Raw genomic sequence first — 18811 nt, 5'->3', positions numbered from 1 at the left:
AGGCTAACAAAGGAAGCATGTAATAGGGACACATAACCTGGTGTGACTGAAGGGTATACTGTGAAATAAAACTGAGGGAGTAGTTTTGAGCTTAATTGGAGAAGGTTAGGCTAAAGAGTTTGTATTTTATTCATAGGAAGTAGAAAGAAGTGAAATTTTTTGAATAGGGAAGTAAAACCATGAAAAATACTAAACTACATTAAATAAAAATAAAATACAATTATCTCTTCCACATTCCCTATTCCAGTTTCAATATTTCATGGGTCAACATAAGAAATTAAAAGGGAATTTTTTTGGAGTTTTGCAGAAACTGTAGATGATACCAGAAGGCTAGTAGTAGACAACACAGAAACAATTTGGAAACTCAAATGCCTAAAACATATGTATAGTGTTATATAATGTCAACATATTTTTAATACCATAATATTTCAGACTTTTCTGATATAAAGGGAGGGCCAAAAAATTTACACTGATTTTTCAGATCATGGAGGTGCTATGATCCTAATCCCCTTGATATGGAAAGGATAATTGTAAATTAGCAAGATTACAATGGTAGTGACATAAAGAATATAATGTTGAGAAAAGAGATTGGCAATGGGAAGATCAGTTAGATTGCTCTTAACAATTATTTGAGAAATGATGATGGTGCAAACTAGGATGATTGAAACAAGTACAAGCAGTAATGTAAGTAGATTTGTTAAGATTGGATGAAGGATAATGAAAGGGAGGTGGAAATAAAAGATAGCCCCAAAGTTCTGGGGCAAACTGACATGCAACAGATGTATAAAGTTACGAAAGAATGTTCTGAATGGAAGATGACATCTTTGATGTCATTGGGATGTTCAGTTGGATATATTCATCAAGTACTTGGAGAATCACAGCTGGAGACAGATTTGGGGAGTCATCTTTAAAGATAGGGTGATAATTGAAACTCTAGGAGTGAATTAGATCCAACCAAAGTGGGCACTAGAGAAAAGGAGAACAGAGAACATACTAATCAGAGAGGTAGCTGGAGAACCAGGAGAGAATGAAATTGAAGTTACAGGAAGAAAAAGTGATTATTTGATCACAGTTGGGAAGGAAGTCCAGGATTGTTGTAAATGATAATGGAGGGAATGATAAATGTGTCTGTGTGTATGTGTCTGTATATTTGTATTATGTACATATGCGTAATTTATCTCTTTGTATATCTACATATGTGTGCATATATGTGTGTCTGTATATCTGGGCTTGTATTCATATGTGCATATCTGTGTGCATGTGTTTATCAATATATGTATACATATATATGTGAAGATATAGCTATGTGTGTCTATGTCTGCATATATCTGTGCATATTTGTATATTTGCATGTGTGTATCTGTGCATATATGTGCGTGTATCTGCATATGTATATGTGCGTGTTTGTATATCTGTATCTGCATGTGCATCACTTTGAATTTTAAAATTTGCCACAAAGATTCACAAAGTAACTGTTCTACACAGTTATCCCCTTGTTTGGATATCATCTCAGTGCTTTCCATATCTTCATAGTTAGTGTGATTCCAAATTTGAATTTGCTCAGTTTCATAATTTTCTTGTGCTCCTTTCTAGGCACCAACAGAAAGGCAGCTTCGGTATAAGGAGAAGGTGGCTGAGCTCAGGAAGAAGAGAAACTCTGGACTGAGCAAAGAGCAGAAGGAGAAATATATGGTAAGATAGTAAATGCATTATTTTCCTAAAACCTTATGAGACATTTAATACCTTTGATTCTAGGCATTCCTTGCTTGCTATGCTTTATTTAAAATTACCTAAAAGTGTATGGATGCAAGATCACTGAAAGTCAGCAGAAGTTACTATTAAACTCAGTACCAGGGTTGTTGATGCTGGAAAAGATGGTGAATGGAACATAATATAATGTTTGGGTCTTAAGAACTGTGAATGATCAGCATAAGCCATTCCTGTTATTAGGAAAACAATCCTTTCTTGGCTTTGTCATTCCCTTAAGCTGTCATCCTTGAAAAAGCTTTCCTAGCTCATTGCCTCCACTTGTTCTCTCACTGTGTCCTTAACACACAATGGCCTTCCTTTTCACATCATCATTCAGCTGCACCAGTTCATTCCAGCTTATCAGTGATCTCTTAGACCAAATCCAGTGACTGTTCTCAGTCTTCTCAACTCACTGTAGCTTTTGACAAGGTCCACCACATCTCCTTCAAAGAGATAGATACTCCCTCCCCTGTAGATTTTCATAATGTTGCCCTCTCTTGGTTTTGCTCATCAATCTCCTTTATTAGGTTATCCATATGCTGCCCTCTAACCTCAATTCTCTGCCTGAGGCCTCTTTTTTTTTTATGTCTGTTATTTCTTTTTTGGAAACTTTATCAACTCCCATGAGTTCAGTTATTTCTCTGCAGATGATTTCCATGATTGTATTTTCAGCCCTAGTCTCTCTCCACTCCCACTTGTCCATTGGATATAAATACTCTACTTATTCTAAGTAGCTCAAACTCAACAATCCCAAATTGAAATCATTATTTCCTTCCTCTCCCAAAGCTCTTTTTTCACTTCACTTTTTTTTTATTTTTATTTTTTTAAATCGGGAGCATCACCATCCTCTAGTCAATGAGATTTATAACTTTGGAGTCCTCTTCATTTCCTCCCTCTTGTTTATGTAACATATTTCAATTGCTAAAACTTGATTCTACCTTTACTATATCTTGGCTGGCTGTCTCTTGACACTTGAATGACCACTCTCAATTATCACTTAGGCTACTGCAGTAGCCTTCTAATTACTTTCTCGATCTCAATTCTGTCTCTCTTTAAAATAATCTTTCATACAGCTACCAGAGTGTTGTTGTTATTGCTAAATAAACACTCAAGTTGGCTTCACATTAGCTTTAAAATCAAATACAGACACTGCCCTTTGGCAGTTAAAGTCCTTCACAACATGGCTTCAACCTTATCATCAATTATTCCCTTGTATGTACTCTTTGGTCTGGCTAGATTAGCTTTCTTCCTGTATCTCACACATCCTCTTCCATCTCCTGTCTCTAAATCTTTGTACCAAAGCAATTTGTGCTGCTTAGAACCCTAGCTCCCTTCAGAGCTCAACTCATCATCTGTCTCTTATGTGAGGCCTTTCCTGATCCCTTACCCTCAGCCCCCACCCTAGTTGCCTCTTGAGTTTTGTCCTCATTTAGGGTGTGTGACTTTAAGAATGACATGACTAGCTCATGATGTTAGATCATTAGGTCCTTCGAAAAAAACAAAAAAGATTATTAATAGCTCTGGCAGACTTGTATTGAGAAGGCTTGTGGGTCCAAGTACCAGTAGCCTGAAGGTGTCATGCTGTCTTTTGGTGTTTTTTAGGAGCACAGACAAACCTATGGAAGCACCCGGGAGCCTCTCCTGGAAAACCTGACCAGCGAGTATGATTTGGACCTTTTCCGAAGGGCACAAGCTCGAGCATCAGAGGATTTGGTGAGTCTCATAATCCCCTAGGAAGTCAGACAGTCACTAAGGAAAGGATACTTAGAAACATCTATGAAGAGTGATTGGAGATCTATTTGATCTAGAGCCAAAATAGAATACATTTTTTCATTAAGATAAAAGATTTTTGTTGATTGCTATTGAGTTTATTGTTGCCATAGAATTAGGTATTTCCAGAGTACTGTTTGTTTGGATTCCCATTAATAATCCTTTCATGATTTAATTTTGATGCCCTGAATAGACTTGTTGAGCAGTGTTAAGAAAATTCTGTTAATTATTTTTTGTGGGAGATTGAAAATAGACTTTAAAAGAGTAGGTGTGTTCCAAAGTTGACTTTAATGTGAAATGAATTCTCTTTTCCTTTTGTCTTCATTGGGTATAGGGAACAGTGGGGGGAATTTCCTAATAGATTCTGCTTTACGTTTTGCAAATGTAAAGAAGTTGGCTTCGTGGTAACAGCCACGTTGCCAGGAAAACCTTCCTCATTTGTCTTCTTGCTCACTTTTCAACACTTTGGCATCTAGAAGCCAGTTCCGTGGCATGGTAGATATTTGCTGTTATCCTAGAGTAGGAATCTAGCCTAGGAGCATCACTGCTGTACAATGGCACTTCTGGAACTTCACATCCTTTCCCCACTTTGGCATCTGACCTTTGGATGTGTATTTTCTTTTTCCTTTTCTTTCTCCATTCCCTAAACCTGGGGAATGCTACAGTTTCCCCAACACTAAGAATTGTATGTCTAGAGCTAGATAGAACTTTGGGGATGGTCTAGACTGATTCCTTCAATCTGTAGTTGAGGAAATTGAGGCTAAGGAGATGAAATTATTTTCCAGAGGTCACATGGGTAGTAAAGAGCACTGCCTCTGGAGCTGGAACATCTGTGGAACTATGAGTTCCAGTCACATCTCTGACATTTATTAACTTTGCCACCTTAGGTAGTAAGTCACTTAGCTTCTCTGAGCCTCAGTTTCTTCATCTTTAAAATGAGGTAGTTGGACCAGATGGCCTCTGAGGTTTCTTGTTGGCTCCAAAGCCATGGCATTCCTCTCCTATCACTTTGGTATCACTAGAACTAAGTCAGGCTGTGACAGTAACATCTAGAGGTGGAGTTTTTCTATCTAAAATCCTATAAACTGTTCTAATTGGAAGGGACCTTGAAGCATTTTATAGGTAAGGAAATTTAGAAAGTTTAGGTGACTTAATGTAAAATCATACAGTTTGCTGGGAGCAGAGCAGGTATTTAAACCCAGTCACCTAATCCCCAGTCCATAGCGCTTCCTTTTTCTACTGTATTATGACACTTGTATAGTCTAGATGAAAATTACTGGGAACTTAGATAAAATGAATCATTTCCCTATTTTGTCCTTGTTTAAAATTTGATACATAAAATTTATTCAGAATGATATTATATTTAGGGCTGTTCTTAAATATGGGGTGATATGATTGGCATCTGGCCATAATCTTTTTCCTTAACTTTATTTTTAATGAGGTTGAGACTGTTCTGCAGTCTCAAGTTTTTCATTGAATTTATCTCAGTGTTAGGATCATCTCAGAGGACTGGAAGGTATCTCCTGATAAGCATTAATTTCTGAGCTCAGCAGTCTTTGTAAAATAAAGTCAAGGAAGGATCTCAAGCTAGCTTATACCTTCTGTTCTTCTAGATTGCTAGATCTTGGACCTAGTTATTGGTTTAGAATTAGGTAAATGCTGCCAAGATCACACCAAATATTATTTTCAAATACTAATTTTTCGTGTAGTTACTAAAAGATTTTTCTAATAAGCTTGTGTTAATCCCTTTCCTTTAGTGATGATATGATTATAGAGTATATGTTAAAGACAAGGAGCATCATTGAGCTAATGGTAGTTCACTTTTTGTACCTCTTCAGTGGTAATGCTGTCAATTACTTTCTGTTGTATCTCAAACAGAAAAATTTAAAAACTCCAAACTCTCAAAGTCTCACATCAAAATAAGTTACAAAGATCTTGGAGTGAAAAGGCATAAAGAGTTATTGGGGGAAGGTAGGATAGGAGAATGAGGAAGTTGTATGTAGAAATACCACCCATATTCCTCTCCCCTCTAATGGAATAAGAGTATCTTTTGTTTTCTCTTTGACTGTAGAGAGAATGGGTCATATAAATTGGAAATGTCACAAATAGAAAAAATATAATAGTCTATATAGAAGCAATTTTGGACTACTAAAACCACAATTATAATGTGATTTTACTCTGTATTAACAAGGTTGATTTAATTGAGTCATTATAATGTGATTTTTATCAGAATAAGATAGGTAAGGAGATATTTTTATTAGAGAATTTACTTTCTAGATGACTATCAGTTAATTCAATACAAATTTAAATTTATATTGAAAAAATTTAATATTAGTTTGGATTTGTGAAATATCCTTATAATAGAAGGAGTCGCAGAAATTTTTAGAACAAAATAGAGGAGATTAAGCTTATTTTTATATCCCCAAATGGCCACACATAAGTATTTGATATGTAATTTCATATTTAATGTTTTGGAGAGGAAGATAATGCTAACATCATAATTTTCTCATAGAACCTCTATTTGTAGTATGAAAAATACAAGTATTTCTCGGCTTATAATTTGGAAAAAGCCTTGCTTTCACTAGATTAAAACAACAAACCACATTTTGGAGTAACAGGCAACCTTTGTCTTATGTTTTTGTCATCTGAGCTATGTGGTCACAGGAAATATCCTTTTTTCCTGCTGGCTCTTTTTTCTTTTTCCCTTCTGTTGACTGTTGCATAGTACCATAAATGCTTACCTTTCTATTCTTCTTACACATACTTACTAATCTCTGTATGTGTACATCCTTGATTGTTACTTCAAATTGGGATCACATATGAGGTGTCAGAAAGGAAACAAAAGGAGTGGGCACCTCCTTAAGCATCTCTCCTATTCCTGTCTGCCTTCCCAGCCTCCATCTAATCTCAGTCAAGTAGCATGTGCCAGCCCAGAGTTTCTACTATTCTTATGATAAAATCCTAGGTTTACTCCTTACTAGAAGTAAAATTCTTAAAGTTCCAAAAAACTGTGTTGTTCTTCTAGGTTAGCAGTGAGAATGATTTTGTTTTGTGTTTGGACAAATGAGAGAAGACTTTTTGAAAAGTGGTACCAGTAAAAAGGGAAGCAGATAGGCCAGTATTATGAGTCCACAGGGGAAAAAAAGGACTCCAGCCCAGGCCTAAGAAGGGCTCCTGGGTGTTTTCCTTGACAGAATGGTCCTTGTCTCCAGTTTTCTGTAGCCTCCCATCTCTCACTTCATTCACTTCTTTTCTTCTTGTTTCTGTAGTGTGGAGATAAGGGAATGAATCCTTCTGTTTGGCAGGTTGAAAGACTAAGGGATTGGATGGTAGGAGGAAGGAAGAGAAATGTTTTGAATGAGTTTTAGTAATTAGAATTTCGAATGTGTTTTTCTAAAAATAAATTGTTATACTTTGTATTAATACCAATGGTAGCATAGTATTTTTTAGAACAGTACCCTTATATGTGTTTTACATTTTGATTAGCATGTTTCTGTAGGAAAATAACTGATAAATTTTATACAACGAAACCTATATTAGATTGCTTTACCTTCTCAGGGAGAAGAGAGAAGAGGAAGAAATGGCTAGAATTTGGTATTCAAAACTTTAGTAAAAATAGTATTTACGTATAATTGGAAAAAATATATAATTTTTTAAAAGTTTATACAGTGACAAATCTACCCACAGCCTTTTAGAACATAATCCTTTTGCAAGATGGGGACTGTATAGTTCCACAATATCTTACATTTTTCTCTTTCCTAGGCTAAATTATCTTTCATATTCTTCCTTCATGATTTAGGTTTTTTATGAACCATCAAAGCTGTGCATATCCAGTGATGCCTTTGGGGGGATTGCTAGGTAGTGCTGTTAGGGCCATTTGTCCCTCAAAGGAGTGCCTTCAGATGACTGCCCTTGTGAGTTGGAGTATTCCTGTGATCTGCAGGGACTGTAAATGTTGCAGGATTGGATTAGGATCAGGATTAAGATTAGGATTTTTCCCTTTCAAAGATCCTAAAACTAGGTGGTGATGTATTGGTGTTTTTCTCTCTGCTCTGTCATGGTCATTTCTTGTTCATTCTTTTTTCTTTCAGTAGGTTTGTTTTTGTCCTGGTGACATTTAGAAGGCCCACGTGAAATTGTGCAAAACATTTCCATAAAAGCCTTGTTAGCAGGTAGTCTTTTGGAAGCCTGGTAAAATTTATGTACTTTCAAGTAAGAGAGAAATAAGAGCTTTAAATAGTAAATCTTAAGTCGTTAAAGGAAAAGTACTCATTTTCTGAGACCCTGTCTTCTAAGGGTGGAACTTTCATGGCTCCCCTTTTACTTCTTCCTTTATTCCTCTTTTCATGTTGATCTTGACATACAAATAGTTAGACATGTTATTTACAGCCATTTCTCAGCTACAATAATTGGGGGTAATTTAACAACCAAGAATTGAGTATCATTTGGGATTTTGGATTGCTGGATGTGCTTGGATGTATATTTAGTGATTAGATCTTTCATATTTCATTTTAGTTCATTTTATTGGGTTCCATTAATTATAAGGACCTTTCATTCTGATGACTATAGGGAATGTCAGTTGAAATAAAATACTTATAGTACAAAGATTATATAAATGTAGAGATGATGTCCATACATTGTGTATGTATAGTTAATTATGTTTGTCTCCACCTACATCTCCACCTACAAACACTTTTAATTTAATACAGACACCACAAGCACAGTGTTAGGTATAATCAGGTTTTTATGGGTTTTCTGATATTGATGATTATGATGATATTGAACTTGGGTCTTCCTCTGTCATGTTTCCTTTCTTGATATAGGAGAAGTTGCGGCTGCAGGGCCAAATCACAGAGGGCAGCAATATGATCAAAACAATTGCTTTTGGCCGATATGAGTTAGATACCTGGTACCATTCGCCCTATCCAGAAGAGTATGCACGCCTGGGACGGCTCTATATGTGCGAATTCTGTCTCAAATACATGAAGAGCCAAACAATACTTCGTCGACACATGGTAAGCCTCTTTACTGTCAGGTGCATTAGAGCTAGTGTTAAATTATTTATACTAAAAAGAGACCTGTGCATTTGAAATCTACAGATAATATTTAACTAATAAGGCCTCAGGAGTAGGTTAACTATTACAGGAGTAGGTTAAAGTATTCCAACCAAGAAGGATGCAGTTTGTGACATAGGTGCCATTGAATAGTATCAGAGGAAGTTATTTATGCTCTCCTCATAATCTGTGATTGTTCATTTTTTTTTTTGACCTGCTTATTTTCCCTTTTTTCTTTTTACAAGCGTGCGCGTATGTGCGCGCACACACATACACAGCATTTAGCAGCATTAGTCGGCCTAGTTAGTGGTATTCAGGCCTAAAGAGTTTTCACTCATCATTATGTTGGATGTTGGAATCTTTACAAACTGTTAAACCATTGGAGTTGATTTGATCTTAGAAAGAGATATTTTGAGCCAGAACTTGAACTGATAGAAACAATGCTTGTGTTCACATCTTTAGAGAGCTCATAAGTATCTAAGTACTCAATGGAGTTCACACGTTTGGGAGAATTCAGGGCTTAGTATGGCTTAGTCCAAATTCACACCTCCCTTAGGGCCAGAGAGTACTCGGGGAGATAACCCAGAATCCCTCTCTCTCCAGAAGGCGGAGTTAGCCTTTGGGAGATCATATATAATAGGAAACTCTTGGAGCTTGGATTTAGTTACTTGGGTTAGTTACTTGAGGAATTACTTGAAAGAGTTTTTCTTGGGAGTTCGAGAGTTTTACTTGGAGTCGGAGAGAGCTCTTGGAACCCACAAGCCCTATCTTCGAGGCAAGAGATTCATTGCATCTTGAACCTTGGTGCTGGCTGGAGGCTGAAGAAAGCAGAGGCAGAAGCCAAGGACAAAGCTGCAAGATCTCTTGGAACCAGGGAGAGAGATAGGCCTGAGCTAACCGGGCTATATTGAAGGGCACAATAAAAGTTCAGATCTTTTATTGTGTCCTTCAATATAACCCGGTTAGCCCAGAGGCCTGTCTCTCCCTTGGTTCTAAGAGCTCCGCCCGAATGTCTCCAAATCCAAAGGTTTGTCCTTCCGATTCCAGCCAGCACCAAGGTAGAAGATACGATGAATCTTTCTTTCCTTGAAGATAGGGCTTGTAGGCTTTCTTCCAGAGTGCTCTGTCTCCAACCACAGTCGCTGTTCCCCAGAAAACCTCTTTCAAGAAAACTCCCTCAAGAAACTAACTCAAGAAAACTCTTCCCAGCTCTGAGAGCTTCCTCTATATATATGATCTCCCAAAGGTTAACTCCGCCTTCTGGAGAGAGAGGGATTCTGGGTTATCTCCCCGAGTGCTCTCTGGCCCTAAGGGAGGTGTGAATTTGGACTAAGCCATACTAAGCCCTGAATTCTCCCAAACGTGTGAACTCCATTGAGTACTTAGATACTTATGACCTCTCTAAAGGTGTGAACACAAGCATTATTTCCATCAGTTGTACTTAGTACCTTGTTTCAAGTTCTGGCCCAAAATATCTCTTTCTAAGATCAAATCAATCATATTGAACCATGCCAAATTAGGTAATTATTGTCTCTATCAACTCCAGTGTCTTAACACTTTGTAAAGATTCCAACATCTCCCCTTTTCTTTTGATTTAGAACATAGGTGGTCATGACCTCCCTGACTTCTCATGAAGGGAGATGAAAACACCAAAGGAAATAGAAAACCAAATCAGATTAGTGGATTTCTAGAGGGGCTCACTTGAAACAAGGTGTACATAAATCCACCAATATGGGAGGCATTACACATAATTACATAAGCACATAGCAGTATAACACAGGCTAGTAGTAATGTAACGAACAACATGAATTAACATGAGAATTTACACATTTACACATTTTCCATTAGTTCATGTGCCAGGAATCCAATGATTCCTGTAATTTTTCATAACATGAATCAATATACAAAATTATACATCTCCATAAATCCTAAAAATAGTCCCAAAGAAATCCATTGTCCATTAGTTAATGTGCCAAGAATCCAATATCAGCCATGCTCTTTCAGTATCAGATGTTTCTTGAATCTTCTCCTTTGTTTTGAAGAACTTGAAACAGTCTCTTCTTGTGTTAGAAATCCAATGATTCATGAAGATTTTAAAGTTATTTTAACAGTCTCATTATCAGCCATGCTTCTTCAGTGTCAAATGTTTCTTGAATCTTCTTTGTTTTGAGGTCTTTCTCTTTATCATCTGGTAATTATATTGGAGCTGTTTGCACTGGACACTGCCCTGTTTGGTTAAAAAATCTGTATTCTCTCCAACTGTAATCCTGATTGCTTTTCTGTTGATTAATGACATCAGAGTCCTGAATTTCTAAAGACTCTCTGGGTGTAAACTCAGCTGTCATCATGCCCCACCTGTCCTTTGATTGATACTTAGGAGCTGGGCCTTGCCTTTCACTTCTCTGGGTCAATCTACATTCAGAGGCCCAATGAAAGCCTTGGTTGCATTTTGGACATGGAGTTTTGGGTTTTTTCTCATCCTGTCTTCTCATTCTATCTCTATATCTATAAGGAGCTCTCAAATGTCCAACTTTTCCACACTGAAAACATCGATGAGTTTTTCTAGAAGTTCCTTGCCAAGAGGGACCCTGTCTTTCCATGTTCATCATAGTTTGAGTATAATAAGCATTTGTGCCCACTGTGGCACAGCATCTTATGATCTCCTCTAAAGGAGCATCTTTCTCTTAGTAATTAAATATAAAAATGTATATGGTTCTTTAAGGTTTTGTAAAGTGCTTCCCAAATGATCTCACTTAAGTCCTCATAACAACCTTGCAAGGTAGGTGCTATTATCATCATCTTCATTTTATAGATGAGGAAGGAGACTAAGGATGTGAGATGAGGATAAGTGACTTGTTCAGAATATCTGATATACTTAATAAATATCTTAGGTAGGATTCAAACTCATCTTTCTGACTTCAAGGCTAGCATTCTTTCACTGATCCACTTAGCAAGTGGATGAAGGCATAGAATTTGAAGCGTGTTTGACCTTTGCTTCTGTTATTCACACACAGATGAATTTAAAAATTGGGTTATCTTGTGGTAAAACTGAAGCCAGTGTTTTACTCTCCCCTGCACTCTTTATATCTCTTGGTCCTTCAAAACAGAAAAGGATTTGACAGCACTTATATTTTGACTGATTGTTACACATACAGTTATAGCTATGAACTTCTCAAGAGATCTCTAATTCTAGGTTAGAAATTTTTAAAAGTTTTCCTACATTGCGTTTCAACACATTTACCACTTCCTAATAACCTATTCCCTAATACTTGGCCACAAAAAATGTGGTGATTTGCAATTGATAGCATGGGTAACACGTCCTTTTAAAGGCATTTCCAGCAATACAAAAGATAAATCTCTTTCATGTAATTTAAAGTATCTCATTTGTGGGAGGAGGAAGTTGAATGGGGTGAGCAATACCTTTCTTTAATTTTAACATTTCTCATCTTCCTCTAAAACACACTCAGATACTGAAGATCCAGCCTGTTTCTCATAATGTTTACTTTTTGATTTTTCTTCCTTGTGTCACCACTCTGGTTGGCAATCATTCCTCACCTACTACCCCTTCACCCTCTTAGAGTAGAGTGGTATTATTATGGCCCTTCCCTTCCTCCCCCTCTAGCTATAGATAACCTATAGCCTCAGGTTCACTTCTTGGATGAGGGAAAAAGATTTATGAGCAAAAGTAACTTTGGTTTTTTTGTGTTTTGTTTTTGCTGAGGCAATTGGGGGTAAGTGACTTCCCCAGGCTCACACAGCCAGGAAATGTTAAGTGTCTGAGGTCACATTTGAACTCAGGTCCTCCTGACTTCAGGACTGGTGCTCTATCCACTGTATATCAACTCCTGCTTGGTACAATGTTGGCTGCTCCAACATTGGGTTTTGAACCAAAATATAAGGACTGGAAGACACATTAGACTTCATTTAGACTATCCCCTCATTTTATGATTGAGGAACTGAGGAAGAAAAGTTAGGACTTTTCTCCGGTCATAGAGCTAGAAGAACTAAGTCTAGAAGCCATGTGGGCTGATCCCTAATCTAGTATTCTTTCCTGTATTCCATACACAAAAATAAGAGCACAGAGGGAATCCTTTTAATAGCAAGGTTGTTCTCCATTGCACTTTAAAATGCGATTGAACTTTTAAAAAAATTCTATTTGCACTTAACCTTTTTAGACCAGGATCTATGATACCAAAACCATATTGCCAATGGAGTTGAATGCTGGATTGAGGATAAGAAAAGAGGCAGCTAGTGCCCCCTAGTGGTCAAGGACCATTGGCTTTCCAAACTGATTTTCAAGTATGGGATTGTCAGCCTTTTCTGAGAGCTTGCTTTTAATTATTCTTGTGGCCAAGAAGGGCTCTTTTAATAATCATACGATTATATTATGGCTTAGTTTCCTCATTGAAAAATGGGGAACCTGTCTACTCTGGTGGGGATGTGAAGTTTGCTGGTAAAGGTGATAGTGAAGTGTTTGGCAGCTTTAAAGTGCCAGAGATAATCTGCTTATGTATTTCCTATTGGCAGGAGGGATTTTGTTATTGTGGGGTATTTAGTTGACTTTTATGTAGTGGATGATTTTAATCTCCTGGGACAAACAGTGCCAGAAAGTTGTGTTGCAGTAAAAATTTAAGGAGTTAGTAGTAACTTCAGAAGCTGTTACTTTAGAAGAAAGCCCTTTTTTTTTTGGGGGGGGGGGGAGATCAATGTTCTCCCAAAATGTATCCAGCTGCCTTTCAGCCTTAAGCCTTATTCAGCTAGACTAATTAGCCTTAGTGTTCTCTTTAAACTTTCAGTAGCAATGGACTGATGCGAATTTCCTTTTCTTATAGGCAAAATGTGTATGGAAACATCCACCAGGAGATGAGATCTATCGTAAAGGCTCCATTTCTGTGTTTGAAGTTGATGGCAAGAAGAACAAGGTAAAAGGGGAAGTGACTGACTCGGGAGCAGAGATAGTATAATTCCCTTGGAAACAAAATAGTATTTTCTTAAAATGATACCATGTCAAAAACTAACTCTGAAGATAAGCCTTCTTTAGTTATTTCAGAACTTATTAACAGTTATGGAAGTAAGCTGTGCTAGTTTAGACAAACTTCTCCATTTATTCTCCTGGAGCTTTATACTTTTAGCCTTAATACTTTACCTTTGCCCCAAAGTTACTAATTATTAGAGCTCTTGAGCCCCCTTTTTACTATATTTTCTTCTCTTCTCTGAATCAACAAGCATTTGTTAAGTGTTTTTGTTATGTACTCACTACTAGATATAAAGTCAGAGATAAAACAGTTCCTACTCCCAAGAAGTTTACATCCTTTCAGGGGAGATATTTGCATATAGAAGAGTATACTAAATAAATCCAGAACAAGTAGGGAGAGAAGACATTAGTAGTTGCATATAGAAAGATTGAAAAAAAGGCTTCCTTTAGCAGGTGGTGTCTGAGTTATGTCTTTCAGGAAGTGAAAGATCCTGTAAAGTAGAGGTGAAAAAGGAAGACATGCATTTGAGGCATGTGTGACAGCAGTGCAAAGCCTTGCAGATGAGGAACAGAGACAAAGCAAGTTTGGTTGGACTATGTAGCGTGTGGGAAAGTAGATAATAGTAATGAAGCCAGAAAGATAGATTAGGAATAAGTTGCATGGGCCCGTAAAAGTCAAGAAAAATATATGGAATTATTGAGGCAATAGGGAACCTCTGGAGTTTATTGAGTAAGGGAGGTATAGTGTTAGTCTATGATTGGCAGCATAACATAGCAAGTGGTAGCTTCACTGGATCAAGAAGATTAGAGGCAGTAATTGCAATTAATCCAAGGGAGAGCTAATGAGAACCTGAACAAAGATGGTGGCCATGTGAGGAAAGAAAATCGGTTGTGTGTGCTAAACTAAAGATATTGTAGAGGTAAAAATGGTAAGCGATTGGATGTGTGGGATGAGGGAGCAGTTAAAGATGACATTGAAGGTAGAGGAGTGATTTTGGTGGGGCAAAATAATGAATTCTGTTCTGGTTATGTTGAGTGCAAGATATAGCTCTCAGGGCTGTCTAGTTTGAAATATCCTATGGGCAGTTGTAGATGTGAAACTAGAGTTCAGGAGTGAGTCTGGGACTAGATGTAAAGATCTCTAGCTTGTGGCCTTCTCTTCCTCAGCATGCTGATTATGCTTTGATTAGGTATAATTGATATGATTGGGTCTTAGCTTCAGTCCTAAACTTGTTAGCCTGATGACTGATGAACCACAGTCCTACTTTATATCTCTCTGCTTTCAGATATATTGCCAGAACCTCTGCCTGCTGGCCAAGCTTTTCTTGGACCATAAGACACTATATTATGATGTGGAGCCCTTCCTCTTCTATGTTATGACAGAAGCTGACAACACTGGTTGTCACCTGATTGGGTACTTTTCCAAGGTTAGTATTTATAACTTGGTGTGTGAGTTACGCATCTGATTATTGGAAGGAAAATATTAATCAAGTATCAGTTACTAAATCTTGGAATTGTGGGAGTGTCTCAGGATCTGTCAAAAACTTCCTACAGAGACATGCCAGAGGTTATCTAGTAAAAAATGTACATTTCTTTATTAAAACCCCCATATTCCCTCATTTTAGGGTGGGCTTACTAGGGTTACCTGCTTATGACTGGACCAAGGGCTCCTGCTTGGTAATTAACAAGTGCATATCTTTGTAGGATAGAGTTTTGGGGTAGGGAACATCTCCCTGATCTTTGCTTTCTCTGTAGTCTTAGCTTGGGAGCTGCTTTCTAGCTTCTGAGCTGGACTCCCTTAGACTTCTTTGTGACGTTGTCATTGTTTTCTTAAGGGACATAATCCAAATTCAGCCTTCAAATATCTGGATTTCCCAGCTCCGAGGGAAATCTAGACTGGAGGGATTATTGTCTGTATTGCCTTCTTCCTAGTAAGCTGCCTCCTTTTGAAGTTATTCTTTAATGAGGGTAGCTGGCTGACTCATCAGTCTGCACAACATCACCCCCACTTACTACATGATGCAAAAGGGCCAGAGTCAGCCCTTTTTTGATGATGGAGTTGAAGCCTTAAATCTCCAAGCTCTGGAAACCCCTGGATTAATGGCTTGTATCATCATGGAATAGGCTAGCCAACCAGCAGGGTTAACTCTCATTCCTCCTCCCTAGTGAGCGTTGTTTCCCTCATGCATCTGGCGTGGCAGACTTGAGCCAACTTGTTGACCCCTTTGGTTCTAGACATCTGTGATTTTCTGATTTATTTTCTCTTGATTTCAGGAAAAGAATTCATTCCTCAATTACAATGTTTCCTGCATCCTCACCATGCCTCAGTACATGCGACAAGGCTATGGCAAGATGCTCATTGATTTCAGTAAGTAGGTGGTGTGTGAGTATGTGTGTGCATGTGCGCATGCATTTGCTGAGATCATGATAGTGCTGAAATGTCAGTCCACATCGCACACATTGAATACATATTGTGTTGAGTCCTGGACATAGGTAGGAATGAGGGAGTGAGGTAAGATTCAAAGGCTGGAAGAAATAAGAATCATAGAATTTAGATCTAGAAGGGACTTTTGAGATGATCTTTTCCAACACACTCAGCTTTGGTATCATTTTTAGAGTCTTTCAAATGTGATGGAGACAGGTTACACATAGGAGAATTAAAATAGTGATGTCTGTTTTGAGAGATTTTTATGGTGTCTAATTGTTTGATGAACACTCGATCTTTATGCATAGAAGTAGAAAAGACAGTTATATCAGGAAAGTATTTTACCAAGAATATTTGCTATCACCTTTTCCTTAGAGACATTGCTGTGAGATCTTCCTTCATTGGCATTCACGCTATGTATATGTAACCTTTTTTTTTTTTTTAAAGTAGCTAGCTGATTAATGGACTCTGGTATTTTAATAATAAGAACTAAAGCATTTATATAATGTTTTAAAGCTTGTGGAATACTTTGCATATCTCTTTCATTTAGTACAACAACAGTGTGAGGTGAGTACTATCATTATTCCCATTTTATAGCTTTGGAAACAAATCTGAGAGCTGTTGACATTTGAGGTGTTAGGGTGACTCTTTCAGGATCATGTGGCTGGTTGTGTTCAAGTAGATGATAGTGGCTTTTTTGACCATAATTCTGTTAAATGTACTATTTAATATTTAAATATACAGTGTATAATGCTCACTGCTCATCGAGTGATTTTCTTGGGTCAGAAAAATAGACACTTCTGATTGGCTAACTAAACTAATGAGTTTGATTATTTTATCTCTTTCCAAGTTAAACAGTCAAAAAGATTGTTCCCTCCCACTCCTCCACCCTCAGTGAGGAGTTAGGTGTGGGATAGGGTTAACTATATTTATTCATAAATTTGTTCCCTGGCATCATGTTGTCATCACTAAGGAATTCAGGTCCACAGAGAATTATTCAATTCGGATTTTCTTTCCTTGGCAGGTTATTTGCTTTCCAAAGTAGAAGAAAAGGTTGGCTCTCCAGAACGCCCATTGTCTGATTTGGGCCTCATCAGCTACCGGAGTTACTGGAAAGAAGTGCTGCTAAGATATTTGCATAATTTTCAAGGCAAAGAAATCTCTATTAAAGGTAGGCTTCTGGAATGTGTGGAGCAGCAGTGGTCAATGGCTTGATAGCAGAGGTGTCCTATCCTTTAGCTAATAAAAGAGTAACCCTAGGAAGGTCATGGAAGTCCAATGTGCTGGAGTCTCACTTAAAGCAAAGTAGGTGAGATACCTGCTTTAGAACCAGAGGGAGGCTTAGAGGATATCCAGTCTCCACCTAGGCCCTGAGAGATTGCTTGGTGTCCTTGTACCTTCATAAACTTGTCAAGTTGTTAAGGACCAACTTTTTGAATTTTTGTTAAGCCATTTGTGCTGATCATTTTTTGCACAGCCTCCAAAACACAGATTTCTTTCTGCCCAGTGTTCAAATCTGCTTACCCAGTATTCTGTAGCACGAGGCCATTTGAACTATATATAAATTATTTTATTTTATTTTATTTATTTTATTTTTTTTTTAATATATAAATTATGATGAGAAAACAAAGCATAGTGGACTCCGGTTAGTGATGATGCTAAGGTGAGATTCTAAACTTGTTCCCTTTCACTTGTGACTCTCTTTCCTGTACCAGCTTTCAAAACTCACTTGAAGATCACACCTTTTTAGACATGTTAGGATTCAGTACAAAAGGCAGGATTCTGAATCGAATTGAATTACATTTGAGGAATAAGGAAGAGAGGCATGGTGCTGATGATAGTGGTCCTCCACTCTGTGCTCATGTCCTTGTCGGAACATTGTGTTACAGAAATCAGCCAGGAGACTGCAGTGAATCCTGTGGACATTGTCAGTACCCTGCAGGCCCTTCAGATGCTCAAGTATTGGAAAGGGAAACATCTGGTTCTAAAAAGACAGGTAAGTTTTTTTTTTTTTTAACCTGTTTGGGTGGAACAGCCTGTGTCTTGGGATTCAAAGGAAGATGATGTGTAATCTTAATCTGCCTATAGTCAGACTTGTCCTTAGATGAAATGTAGAAACTCTTTAAATCTTTAATTTCTTTAGTTTATTATAGTTCTTGCTTTTTGCTTTCTCTCTTAAGTTAATCTCTTTCATTACTAGTACTTGGTTAGGCCCCTCTCTGTAGTGACTAGTGTGAATTATGCAGTTTCTAAACTTTGCGTCTTACAGGGATAGGAAACTTTGCTACTGGGAAGTGGTCTGTTCTGAGGGGGGATTTATCTTCTGTGGGTCCTTGGGCTCTTAGGGATAGCTTAGATACTTTCAGTGATTACTGTCCTTATTCATCCATGACTTTAGGATAAAAAAACGGTGACTAGTTTTTTTTGTTTTTTTTTCTGTCTTCATTGAGAGCAAAACATGAAAAATGACTTTAAATGTCAACAAGAGAGTATCTAGTTATGCTTACAGGATATCTGGTTGATTTTAAACTTTTTTTCTTCCGATTTTGAGTAATCTTTGGAATGGGAAATGGAAGGAGTATGGAGACCAAGATCCTCGTCCCATTTGCCTCAGTTGGTGACAAGCTTTGTGACCCTGGGCACAAATTTAAATTTAAATTCTGTGAACCTCTTGCATTAGTAATAAAGAGGGAATGATACTTTGCCAACTCCCCCTCCCTCCCAGAATTGTGAGAATCAGATGAAGGTTATGAAAGCACTGTGCAAAGCAAAAAGTCTGAACACGTGTATTGTGATCCTTTAAGAGATGGTTTCTGAATCAAGGAGCTTGTGGGTACT

At 37.6% G+C, this 18811-nt stretch overlaps 1 protein-coding gene across 3 annotated transcripts in view; it reads left to right on the top strand.

Annotated features, from left to right (window-relative positions):
• The window catches only part of KAT7 (lysine acetyltransferase 7), a 31848-nt gene that overhangs the window by 11140 nt on the left and 1897 nt on the right, over positions 1-18811 (top strand). For all 3 annotated transcript variants that reach the window (XM_003768368.4, XM_003768367.4, XM_023502427.1), the window contains 8 exons: positions 1594-1692; positions 3352-3462; positions 8343-8534; positions 13406-13495; positions 14835-14975; positions 15823-15916; positions 16998-17144; positions 17863-17969. In XM_003768368.4, coding sequence (XP_003768416.1) covers positions 1594-1692; positions 3352-3462; positions 8343-8534; positions 13406-13495; positions 14835-14975; positions 15823-15916; positions 16998-17144; positions 17863-17969 — 981 coding nt within the window. The remainder of the gene's footprint in view (positions 1-1593; positions 1693-3351; positions 3463-8342; positions 8535-13405; positions 13496-14834; positions 14976-15822; positions 15917-16997; positions 17145-17862; positions 17970-18811) is intronic.

The sequence above is a fragment of the Sarcophilus harrisii genome, chromosome 4 (genome assembly GCF_902635505.1).
Source record: "Sarcophilus harrisii chromosome 4, mSarHar1.11, whole genome shotgun sequence".
NCBI lineage: Eukaryota > Metazoa > Chordata > Mammalia > Dasyuromorphia > Dasyuridae > Sarcophilus > Sarcophilus harrisii.
This window is presented reverse-complemented; position numbering and strand designations above follow the sequence as displayed.